Source organism: Perna viridis, chromosome 6, assembly GCF_037379345.1.
Source record: "Perna viridis isolate PV_CMFRI_1.1 ecotype Kerala chromosome 6, ASM3737934v1, whole genome shotgun sequence".
Lineage (NCBI taxonomy): Eukaryota > Metazoa > Mollusca > Bivalvia > Mytilida > Mytilidae > Perna > Perna viridis.
This window is the reverse complement of record NC_142450.1, coordinates 1,401,192-1,414,444: the sequence shown is the minus strand read 5'-3', so window position 1 is coordinate 1,414,444 and position 13,253 is coordinate 1,401,192. Positions and strand designations below refer to the sequence as shown.

The following is a 13,253-nucleotide window of genomic DNA, read 5'->3' as shown; positions in this document are numbered from 1 at the left end:
GTTGCTCATTTGCTTTGTATGTATGATTTATTACATGTTACTTCATGTTCTTTGTTGTGTCTGTTTTCCATGATTGGTCTTTGTCCCTGGATTACATCCTTTTGATTCCTGCTAGAACCTTTGTTCCCTGGATTATTCTTTCAGGGAAGTTGCCTGGGATAATAGTCCAAAGAAGTACATAAATGATATAATCCGTCACAGCTCTAAAAGACAGATCACTATAGCTGTAGGTCAACATGATTCACCTGTGTTCCATCAGCAGAGTACAGATTTTGAACAGGTATGTTAGCATTAGTATAATATTCAAAATCTGAAGTTTTTAAATTCTTTAATTGTAAGAAATTAGAAGATGGAAAGTTAAGAAAAGGTACACTTTGCTTGGACAAAATGGCATAAGTGATTTATGTTTTTTTTATGTAGACAGCCTTTTTAAATGTAAGATACCTTTGGGGAATTTCTTGCTGTTGTTAAGTAGTACTCCAGATACGAATCATGCAAAATGTGATTCATGGTTGGAAAGCTTACTTATTTTTATTTGATATTTTGTTTAAATTGATATAGTGAACAGAAATTAGCATGTGGCTTTTCACATAACCCTTGTTCTTACCAGATACAAATTGTACAGAATGTACTACAGAATTCAAAATTAAGGGAGGTAACTCTGAATGACACTAAAATACAATAGAAACTTGAATTTTCAATGTGGATTATCTACTAAGAGCAGACAATTGGAATCAATAATTATATATTTCATCATATAGACCCATTTAACAAAATTTGCATGATTCTTACTAAGACTACTACTCAAAGGCCTGTCTTTGGTTGTTGTATTTTCATAATTTTTTTTCATACTGGTACATGTAGCAATCTTGTTATTTTTAGAGCTTTATGGATGTGGTTTTCTCTAGTGACTTGGATATGAATCTTTGTCACAAATTTAAAATGTCATATAACAAAGTTTTGTACTGAAAAGGCATTCAAAAGTGCAAAATTATAATGTTGAAAGCAGTGATTTATCTCTGATTTGGGCCAGCTGCAGCCTGCCCTGTGGTATGAGGGTTTCCTTGTCATTCATTGAAGACCAATGACGGGCCTTTGGCTGACATAATCATCCCCATGGAGTTGTTGTCTCTTTGACATATACACCATACCTATTCATGTTATATTTTTCAAAACTATTTCAGTTTAAAAAAAAAACTTGATCTCAAATGTGAAATATCTTTTTAGTACCCTACCAACTCTACTGAAGAGGAGTTGTACTCTGTCTGTCCATTACACACCATAGGGCTTGGATTTTCTTTCTAAAAGCTCTGATATTAAATTGATTTTTTGGTATGCAATTGTATTGTGATGTTGCAGGTTTACATTGAGTTCCTTAAAACATTCTTATGAATATATTATGTGCCTTGGAGTGGGTAGATTTCTTGTTAAATGGCACATTTTGCCTTATTTTCTGAACTTTTCTTTACAAAAAAAAGACAGTTTTTACATCTGAATTGCCCAGGGGTACATATATCTAAATATATTGCTTGACATTTACAGGACGTCAAATTAGAATATTTTTTTAAGCAGGTGTCTTACATTTTCAGACTGAAAATTGCTCATAAATTTCTTCTTTAAGTAGTATTCTTTTTTACTTGTACAAAATTTATATTCTGAAGTGATTATGCAAATAAACTAGTTTCATACGCTCAATACGCATTTAAATTTGCATAAAGTAACAGTGAGGCCATTAATTGTCAGTCCTTGTAAGAATGAGACAGTGGGTGAAACATGGTATGAAAAACCCCATAATTTTGATAGCATGATTTGACTATTTGCACCATCAGAATCAAAGAAAACAGACAAGATTTTCCATATCATGCTGGACCATTGAGTTACAATTTCATCGAAATGCACTGAAAATAAATGAACATTTCAAGGGCACATAACTCTGTCAAAACCTCATTTTCCTAACATTCCATTGAAAAATTTCTATGCAAATCCAGTGATGCAGAGATCAAATAATGGTCTTTTCAATAGAGAAAACATCCTTGAGTGAAATTATATTGTCAGATTGGTGGGTATTTGACATGCATGTTTCTGATTTTTCCCATTTTGACTGATTCTTACAAACACTTATACACTTTAGATTTAAATAATTGCCTAATGCTCAGACCATTTTTCTTTCAAACCAACAAGGGAAGGAAGGGCCTTTTCATACTGTGAAATTACTATTATTTGTATGATACCAATTTTTGTGGTTTTTGTGGGTGAGCCAGATCACGAAATTTGGTTCCCAATGAAAAGCAGATTCCCATTGATGTGTGTACTGAAAACCACAAAACCATGAATTCAAGAACCCACAAACCTGTGTATTTTCCCTGATTACGAAAATTTGTATCCAAGAATTAAAGTTCTTTCACCGTAGTCCCAAAAATTTAATGAGGATATGTTTTACATTGTTAAAGAAAACTATAGTTATTTTTATACCAACGCTGAAAGTTTTTATATGATTGCTTGGCGTTGTTGTTATTATTTTCTTTGTCATCCTCTATAGACACTTTTTTCGTACAACAGTATAAATATTGCTTGGTTTTTATCTGAATTTTCAATGTTCCTAACCACAAAAGGAAGATTGGTATTGATTTTTGGCGTTATGGCCCGAAGCATTTTGGAATTAGGGGCAAGAAAGTGTCCAGAAACATGCGTTTTCCTGATATTCTTGCAATAACTTGAGTAAAGCTGATTGGATCTCTTTGAAATTATACTGCAAGTTATCAATTACCTCCAAAGAAGACAGAGATTGATTTTTGGGGGTGTGATTAGAGCCAATCAGAATTAATAGCCACATAGGGGCCAGAGGCAAGGAATTTTTCTGATTTCTGAATGATAACGAGTGTAAAAACAGTGGATCTTTTTGAAATTCTACCATAAAGTACAATTACCCCCTCAAAAAAAGAAAGTTCAGATCAGTTTTTGAGAGTGCTGCTGGAACTGTTTTGGAATTAGGGGTCAAAAAGGGTCAAACTGTTATCCTGTGTCAAATGTCTATCACAGTAAAAAACCTAAGCTGTATCAAGGATGAATGGTGTTTCCATATTTGCCCAAACTGTTCAGGGTTCTACCTTTGCAGTGGTATTAAGCTGCGGCCCGCGAAGCATTTTATTATGATATTGATATAGCAATGAAAATAACAAGTAAAGTATTGTGAATTAAAGAGATAAGAGGGTGTTCAGAATATAGAAGTAATTTTAAGTTGGCCTAATAAATTGTTTTTTTTTCTACTAGGAATTGAGGAAAGGTGGCATATGTACAAAGTATATAGAAGTTCCTGATACAGACCATTTTAACGTGATAGAAGATATGCAACATGAGAACTACATTTTAACTAAGGTATGATTTAAAGTGTAACCAAGGCAACCAAGATTCTGGAGGAAATCAGAAGTCCAGGGACAAAGACCAGACATGGAGAACAGACAGACACAACAAAAAGATATAGAATAACCAAAATAATACAAAGTTACAAAGTAAATCTGCAAATTCGACTCACTAAAAACTGGGAGCATGGACCTGGTGCACCGGTAGGGTAAGCATCCTCTGCTTTTCTAGAAACACTTGGACCAATTACTTGTGCATTAACTTCTTCTTTATTTAAAGGACAACAATACAAAATTATCACTCGTATATATTCCATAGTCGATGCTAACCTCCCACAAGAAGCCTTAAAATCAAATATAGAGGAAGATCTAAATCCAAATATTGATTTTACAGAAGAAGTATTTGAAACCAAAACTGTTGAAACAGGAAGCAAAACCTAAAACATTCAATACTTGGTATTTTGAATACAAATTTAAGATCAGAAAGTATTGCAAGTGATGTGTTGCAAAATTCTTCACTTATCAGGATACATGTACTTGCATATTCAACATTTTATTTTTATCATTATTCAAGATATTTCATGGAAATAATATTTGTACAATATTTTTTTAATATTCATCATCATTTTATTAAAATGCAAGATTTTTTTCATTTATATGCAACATTTTTAGGTTTTTTGATCCTTTCGAATTAAAATACCTTATGTCACTGATTCTTCATGAGATCTTCCCTTCTATTTCCAAGCATTACATAAATATAGTCCATATGTAATTCTTTTTATGTTATTCAAGATATCCTTTAATTTCATGCAATTATACGGGTAAATGATATTTTATAATTGCTTCAAATAAAATCAAGATCTACTCTTTACATCCCAACCATGTAAGACCTCACAGAGTAGACATGGACATTTAAAAATCCCTCAGCCAGTCCTTAAATCAAATGCTGATTTGAGGGACTTCTTTTTGGCCTTAAAAGATGTCAATTAATAAATTTGCATTTAGGAAATATAGTTTTTGCAGATTGTATTAAGAAGCATTGAATATGTTGAACAAGTTCCATTGTACATGTACTTATCAGTCAAAATCTTTGATTTAGGAGATTGTTAACGTCCTTAACTTCCTTTTTGGGTCTCGCATGGATGGAATAACAAAATCATCATTTATTAATCCTTAATGATTAATAAACAGGATGTGAAGAGCAGTGATTTTGATCCAGTATAACTGAGCAGAAAAATCAAATTGATGGAAAGTGTCTCTTATGCACTTCAAGGACATTATTTTCTTTATCTAAAATTGGTTTTATCTGAGTATAATTATGTTGTATAAAAACTAGAATTTAGAAATCAAACGTTATTTGAAATTCTGGTATTGTAATAACATTTCTGTTCAGAGGAGAAGGGGCAATAAAGAGTCTTATTGGCCTAAAATTCAATTTAAAATTAATCTTTAAGTGTTGAATGATTTGATTATAAATTGGATACTTGAATCCATCACAAATGAGAAAACATACAGACTTTTGATAATTCTTGCATTGAAAAGAGACAAAAATGCTTGAAGTTAACTAATATTGAGATTTTCTGTCAAATTTTGTTCTTTTTGGTCACTTTCTGGTCATATTATTGGCAAGAAAATGGTATCCACTCCCTAGAAACAATTTCATATTTAGTGAATACATTCATTATTACATATAGTTTATCATATGTGAAAATATAAAGTTGTTTCTTGGGTGTGGACATAGTTTTATGGATGTAAATACTTGTATGTCAGAAAAAAAACCCACAAAATTTATAATGCTCAGCATTTTTTGCTAAATGGCCTTAAACTATAGTACTATTATGACATCATTACAATGAACTAATGCCACAAAATAATTTTTCCTTATACTTATATATTTGACTTTGTTATGAACAACTTTTATGTTATGACAACAAAGTGGATATTTTCTTGCAATATTCATAGCTTAATGGCCTTACACCTTTGCATATAACAAATACATACTGTGATGGAAAACATGCCCCTAGTTTTTTAATTGAAGGAAGTAGACCTAGGATAAGGGAAACAACTCTTGAAATCAGTGATATATTTGTATCATACTTAATTTCACCAAAGCCTTTCAAGCTTTCCTTTGAAACAGAATGAAATCAGTCAAAGTTACTTTGATGTTTACATGAGATTGATGTAAAATGGTGTATACAAACGTTCCATTGATTTGTGTCCCTTACCTTAGTTCTACTTCCTTAATTGTAAAGTAATTTTTTGGGTGGTTTTAAAATTTGTGAAATAGGTGAAATGAAACAAAATTTGTAAATGTGTGTGAAATTGAATACTGCTTAACTAATGATCTACACATTGGCAATCAGTTTGCATATTAAACATGGTAAAAGATAATGCAAATTTATAATTAGTATTATTGTAAATCATTCTGATCATGCTACAATCATCACAGTGATTAACAGCACTTTCATTGCGACAATCATCACAGTGATTAACAGCACTTTCATTTTTACTATTTTTCAACAATATTTATTGTAATACAAGAATCTGTCTGTTCGTTTGTCCATCTCCCAACAGTTTCCAGATTATAACTTGAGAACTGATCATTGATTTTTTTTTAAACTTTGTACAATTATTTAGTACCATAAAATACCCAGTACAGCTCAAGTTCAATTTTCAGCAAAATCAAGATGAAAATCACAGGTTTTGAGTTTCTTTTGAATATTTTATCATCCCCCTTTTTTCTCCATTATGTGGAGGAGTATCATTTAATGTTTCATTTATTCCCTATCCTTTTTTTATAGGAAATGGTCTCCATGATGAATCTAAACCTGGATGGGTTGATAGTATGCTTATCAAAGACTGGATGTTAGACTGTGATCAATGAACAGTTCAAGTTGATTCAGTTATCTTGGAGGGTTCAGGCTTTATGGTGAAGGACATATATTTGGATATCTATTTTAGCTCACATGGCATCCATTGTTGTTGCAAACAAGATTAACATTTTTTCATACATTTTTTGTTTTGGAAATAATGGACAGAATTCAATGAAACTTTTTATGCTTCTTCCTTAGTGTATACTTTACAAAGTTTGTGCTTTGATTTTTGATCAGTTGAAAGAAAAACATGGCTGTTCAATAACTAAAAATTGAATAGGGGTCAAATAGTATTTTTTTGTAAATATCTCCTGAACCATTAGAATTAGCTAAATTCTGACAGGGTATTATGTTCAGCATGATGAGATCTAACCAAAGACAAATTTTCATGTATGTTGGAGTTATTGTCTTCTTTGTTGTTTTTTTTCTGAGATTAATTTATTATTTTCAAAAATTTTCTACTCTGAAACTACTGGACATACTGGTATGCTTATGATTTTTTATCCATTAAAAACGTGGCCATTGCTACCAAAGAAAGAAAATGACATCCAACAGCAAGTTGACCCAATATTTTGTTTAAAATGTTATAATGAACAGAAATTAACATGTGTCTTTTCATGTAATCCCTTTTCATAGGAGATATAAATTATAAAGAATGTACTATAGGAATCTAAATTAAGGGAGATAACTCTGTGAACGACACTGAAATACATTAGAAACTATTGAAATTTCAGCGGGAATTATCTTTTAAAGAAGAAGACCATGTATTGTGCAAGTAATAAATATCCAAACTAATCTGCTAAATGTTCATTAAAATTGAAACAAAATAATTTCCTGTCTTAACTAATAAATCACGATTAATAATAAGGAAATTTGAATTTCCTGCGCCTATGGGCACCACCATGATCAGTTTAGCTGTGACGTCACAAAGTCAGTTTATAAAGTGAAAGTAAATAGGTAATTGATTACAATGTCCTAAGAAAACCCTAAACTTAAGACTTTTCACCAATACTTTCAAACCAAAATATAAAGAAGAAGAAGGTGAGGAACAACGTGTAAACAAATGTCAAAAACATTGATGAACAATGGGATTTGCAGCCAGAAGACTTGTTTGTGTAATGGCTACTTCCGAAGAATGTTCGTGTTGCCGTTCAAGAAACTTTTTAGATATTTCTTTTTAATCATTTGTGTAATCTTAAGCTTAACAAGACAGCATGTGTTATTAGATTAACAGGATTGTAGAAATATTTATGGAATATTCTTTGTTTACATATTATATGCAGTACTGGTATCAGTACCAAACTGACTTAGTTATGTCATGAGCTAATCAGAAGCTATCGGCAAAAATCAATAAAGTCTGCCAATGATCTTTCTTCAGGTAGGAGAGTTCTGCAAGATGGCTATCCACATATATTTCTTAGATTTCAAATTTTGCATAGCCTTGAGCATTTTACAAAAGTGCATTTTGCATTAAAGGTTTTTAATTTTTTGTTTACATGGGTATGACTTTTCTTAATGCAAAGGTGGTTTTTCCCTTTTAGTGCAGACAGATTAGAATGAATGATTACACATTTCATCATATAGACCTATTTTTTAAAAGACAAAAGAAAAACAATTTTTTAACAAAAATAAAAATGTGTAGCATTTTATGGGTTGTATCACATATTCCAGAATTTGCATGATTCTTGCAAAGACTACTACTTGATTCTGTAAATGTGTTACATCCATTATAAAGCCTGTTTAAACCATACTCCTTTTTTACTGAAGATTTTACTCAGTTTAAGCAAGTGTTTCAGGATTATGCAGGGTTAAAATATTAATTGAAATTTGCATTTACTGGTACAGTCGTGTTCACAATGGATGGTAAGCTATCAATAAATACCTCAACTTTATATAGAACCGTTGCAATATTTTGTCTTGCCCTTTTATTTTTTATACACAAGTTTTTGCTTGTTGCTTTTTTTATAAGTTGTATTTTGAAAAATATTCTTACATATTTTTTTGTGAAAGAATGTTTGTGTCAGTTATAGAGTTTGATGCTTCACATATGGACTTTTTGTGATTTTCCTGTACAACATATTTTTTGATAGTTTAAATAGACTGTAATGTTTTCTGTAATCAAGAATACATATATCTATAAAGTCTCATCTAAATCTTATCCTGCTCTGAATTTCATGTCTTCATAAAGTTTCATCACCAGTGTTAAAATATCTGAAAATAAGGGGGACAGTGTGGGTGGTGGGGCAGGGTTGTATGAAGTTTTGTCCATTCTCATGCAGTGCTGCCAAGCTTTCAGTATCGCAAATACTTGAGATATGGCAAAATTTTGGTAGGTCAAAGAGAAAAAAAAACAACAAATATCACTGGTAAGTGCAGCTGAATCAGCTGCAATTGTGTAAGTCTCATGCAAAGTTTGTGAGAGTTGAGAGTGACCTATGACTTACACATGTAGTGTTGACCAATATCGCTTCATACACATGTATATGGTGACCTATTACTTTATACATGTGTAGAGTTTCCTCTGGGTTGAATATTTTTTTTCGGCCAACCCTTGAGCAAAATATATAAATTTTTTCAGCATCTTTAAAATATTTTGATCCAAAATATTATTCCCCATTTAAAAATACGTTCACGATAGCATCATTCATTGGCAGGGTATTTATTTCGTCACCTGTTAAGTTTAAAATCAAACTTAATTGAGCTTTAATCTTAACAAAAAGTAAAATTATTTATAAATACATATGCTTCAAAATACCATCAAATTGAGCAGTCCATATTTTTTTTTCATTTTGTTCAGAGTTCTTAAGACAAGAATCAGATCATAGTCTGTAATCAGTTCTGGTAGTAACTGTTAAAAATATTAGGACTGAAACAATGACTGGTTATTATAAAAATAGATTTGTATCGATAAATAAATTTTATATTACCATCAGTTGAAGGCATATGGTTATTATTATTTTATTCTTTTTACACCTTCTGAAGGATTTACACATACATGCACATGTCATTTTTGAGATACCTACACATTGTATTTATTATCGATAGGAGTTTTGTTTGTTGATATGCAGGGGAGGATCCAGACACTTTGAAAAGGTGGGTTCCAGCCAGGGTTCCTCAGGGCACCTAGGGGTGCTAGGACATATTTGCCATTTTTTGTCACATTTACACATGAATGAGTAATCAAGGGAACCAAGGTTATAGTGGTAATCAAAAGAATGTAATCCAGGGGCCAAGACCAGACAAATTTTCCAATAAAAAGGTGGTTCCAACCCCTGCATTCCCCCTCTGGATCTGCCAATGATATGTATCAGTAATCCTCCTGGAATTTGGATAGACGGGAATTCTTTAGCACTAAAATAATTCTTAAGTTTTACTACATACATTTTTATGAAATTATGGTTGGTTTAATTTATTATTTCTTCCTCAGGTACAAAGCAATATAATGTAAGAACTACAGGTACAAATAACGGGTTTTATTTTGAAAAAAATGATGACTGAAATATTTCTCATGTTCTCCTAAAGGGCTGAGGGGATGGCGGCTGCAAATGGAGGAGCCTTTACCAGTATTTTAAGTTAGTTTGGTGTTGTGTAAATACTTTGTACTATTTTTTTTTAATGTGTGTTTTGGATTCTTAAACAAGATGAATTGTATATGCAGTAAGAAAATATAATACATGTCAATATATAAATAAACATTTTATGAAAACTATTGTGTTGATTACTTTTAAAAATGTCGCAGTTGTGGATAGGGCATTTCAAGCAGATTAAATGTCTGTAACATATGAACTGTAGTATTTATGGTCTATGAAGTATCTAATTCATGCCGTACTTCCAGTATCTATAAATAATATAATTAAGGATAATTATATAGACAGCAATCATGTTTGCTGTGTAAAAAATTTTGATAATTCACACTGAAATAAATTCTATAATTTCCCCTCAGACTTTTTCTTACCAAAACGTCGCAAAATATCACAACACGAGAATCAATCTGCTGTTCGCAAAATTGAAAATAGCGACAAATAATTACCAATATCTATATAATAAATAGGAAAATGAATTGGTTACCGTAAATAACCAAAATATCTGCAAAGATTTACTTTATGAAATTGTGGAACACGTGGGTTTTGAATTTTAGAGAGAACAAGGAATAAATTTAAGATGCAATAAGAAAATTATTTCAAAATAAAAATCTATATTTGATAAAAAGATTAAACTTTAGCTGAGAACAAGTTCCGCACATTCATTAAATCTAGAAGTTCATTGGCACTCATGATCAAATTTTAATTATTCACTCTTTCCAATTAATTATCCTATTAAGAATGGATGTGGTGGCTAATTATAGACTACACAGGTAATGTGACCGTCATTTAAATTGATAAATTTTTGGTAATTAGGTTTTTTTTTATTGTGAAAACAAAAAACAGAAAGTGGCATTTCTTCAAAATATAAATGTGCTATTTTTATTGTTCATAGACAGAAAAATGATTCATTTGAAGATACTAAAAGTGAAATTACACTGTTGATGTGAAAGGTTTTTTTCCACCATGCTTCATTCACTGCCTGTTACTTGGCTGAGAATAAGGACCACAGTAAATGGGATAAAAAATATATAAAACGATCTTTTAATATTTTATTCTGTGTCAAAATTTTTATATAATTCAGAATGATATGTTATAGGTCTGTTAAACAGGATACATATTGGACTTAGAAAAAAAGATTCCTCTTTCCACCAGAAATATTTATAATTGGGGATTATCTCCCGTTGCATGCATCTGACAATAGGTACCAGTATCGTATTGCATATCCCTGAGCGGGTGTACGTCAAAACATGGATGCTATAAAAATATAGTGCATTTTCTTTTTGCCTCTCTACAAACTAATGTTTTGTCAAACAATATGAACAATGACTTATAAAATAGAGCAAACATCACACTATAAGATGAAGAATTTTTTTAAAAGAAAATCGAACATAATATCATAAAAATGTTCCACTGAAAAGGTTGGTTTGGTGAGTGCAAAACGAAAATGAAAGTAGGGAAAATGGCTATTTATAGTTCAAGACTACCTTTCTGTCCAATCTTCGTGGACTCACCCTATTTTCTTTGCGGGAAATTATTTTTTCACATGTCCTTAGAAATGCTACATAAGTGAAAGTTTTATTGAATCAATTTACATTTTTTTTTTAAATCCTTAAAATATGCACTTCACTATAGAAGTCTATGGGAAAATTAATACGATACTGAGATCAATACTATATAGCTACTCCAACAAAGTTTCATGTATAGAAAATTTGATAATCGAACAAATTTAAATGATTATCTGGTGCATGGAAGGGCTTGGTATATATGCGCACCTTTTAATTTATAACCTACGCTTTTATTCAAAGTTTTAAACGAATTCTTTTAATTGTAGGTTGAGGCAGAATTAACTTTAAATTTTTAGTGAAAGAGCTAATTTCTTTGTTTTTGTATGTAATCATTATACATCTAAAATATTGATCAAAATGACTTAATTCAAAGTGTTCATTTGTTTTGATCCAGTTTTCCCCTCTATTCTCAATTGGTATATATGACTGGAATAACAGGGAAAAAAATCATAAAATATGACAAATAATGTGTTATTAAATTACTGTAATCGTATTTATTTCCACAGTGTACACAAATTTTTGCTTTTTTCATGGTGGACAGGAAAGTGAGAAAAATAGTACCTGCAAAGTTGATATTTAACACTTTATTACACTGTTTTTTTGAAACCAGGAAAATTGATATCTGCGAATATGTTCACTTGACAGCATCCGTGAAAATAAGAAACTGAAAATTTATGTTAACAGTATATTAAATTTTCTACTGAAATGATGAAAGAAAAACTTTTGATACTTAAAACCCATTTTACAGTGTAAGAATCATTGAATCCTATAATTTATGTTTTTTTCTGTTAGAGTACCTATACTATATTCATTCATATCTACAAATCTAATTGGCTGATCAGAAAGGTCATCAGAACAGAAAGAATGGAGTGTTGTTAGATCATAAATGCTGTGACTGAATGGAATAATTGATAGGTTTAATTGTGACTGAATGGAACAATTGATGGGTCTAATTTTAATTAGATCGTCACATCTATAGCCACATGGACAAGCACAGTGATTCTCTACATTTATATCATCATACAGCTCAACTACCATTAAAATAAGAAAATTAGAATAGTTGCAGTAATTTGATATCAGGGCTAAGTTTTTAAGTGGTTTGGAAAACTTGTGTTTTAAAGGGATTGAAATATAGAGAAATAACATGACAAAAATTGTTCAATTAAAATACATTACTAGTACAGGATACAAATGATTTTCTTGGATTAACATAACAAAATAATAAAAAAATCTAAGAAAAATTAACACCTAACAAGTAAAATGCTAAAAACTGTTGAGAAACATGAATATTGCTTACATACACTGACCAATTATGTGCTGAAAATAAGCAATGTATATTTCATATTAAAAATAGAATGTTGAAACGGTATATACATAGTAAAAGTTAATTAAGAACATGTACATGCATATTAATGTTCAATGTACAAAATTGGAATGGTTTCGAAATAGTATATAAATAACAAAAAAATACTACATATATACAATATAATTCTACAATTTACAATCATTAAAATGATAGAATATTTACTTCCTGATTTGCTTGTGACTTATTGAACAAAAAGCTGCCAACTGACAGCAAACCTGTTTTCCTGCATTAAAGGGTCAAAGTCACTATTATAGCAACAAAATAGCTGCCACTCTGAAACAACAAAAGTGATATTTCATAATTTGGAACTTGCCCTTCATTTTGTCACATGAAACAATTTCTCCAAATACTTTCCAGTTCATGCATAGACAAAGTTATGCAGCCACCCATCTGGACTCCTTATATCATAGACAAAATTATGACCCATCTGGACTCCTTATATCATAGACAAAGTTATGCAGCCACCAATCTGCACTCCATATATCTCATAATAAACTTAATTTCTC

General features: G+C 30.9%; 1 protein-coding gene across 2 annotated transcripts in view; it reads left to right on the top strand.

The window, feature by feature from the left end:
• Positions 1-9,938, top strand: part of LOC148613172 (kynurenine formamidase-like) — a 28,189-nt gene extending 18,251 nt beyond the window's left edge. For both annotated transcript variants that reach the window (XM_088586376.1, XM_088586375.1), the window contains exons 10-12: positions 145-280; positions 3,271-3,375; positions 6,161-9,938. In XM_088586376.1, the coding sequence (XP_088442502.1) occupies positions 145-280; positions 3,271-3,375; positions 6,161-6,229 (310 nt within the window). In that variant the 3' untranslated portion in view covers positions 6,230-9,938. The remainder of the gene's footprint in view (positions 1-144; positions 281-3,270; positions 3,376-6,160) is intronic.
• The last annotated feature ends 3,315 nt before the right edge of the window (positions 9,939-13,253 follow it).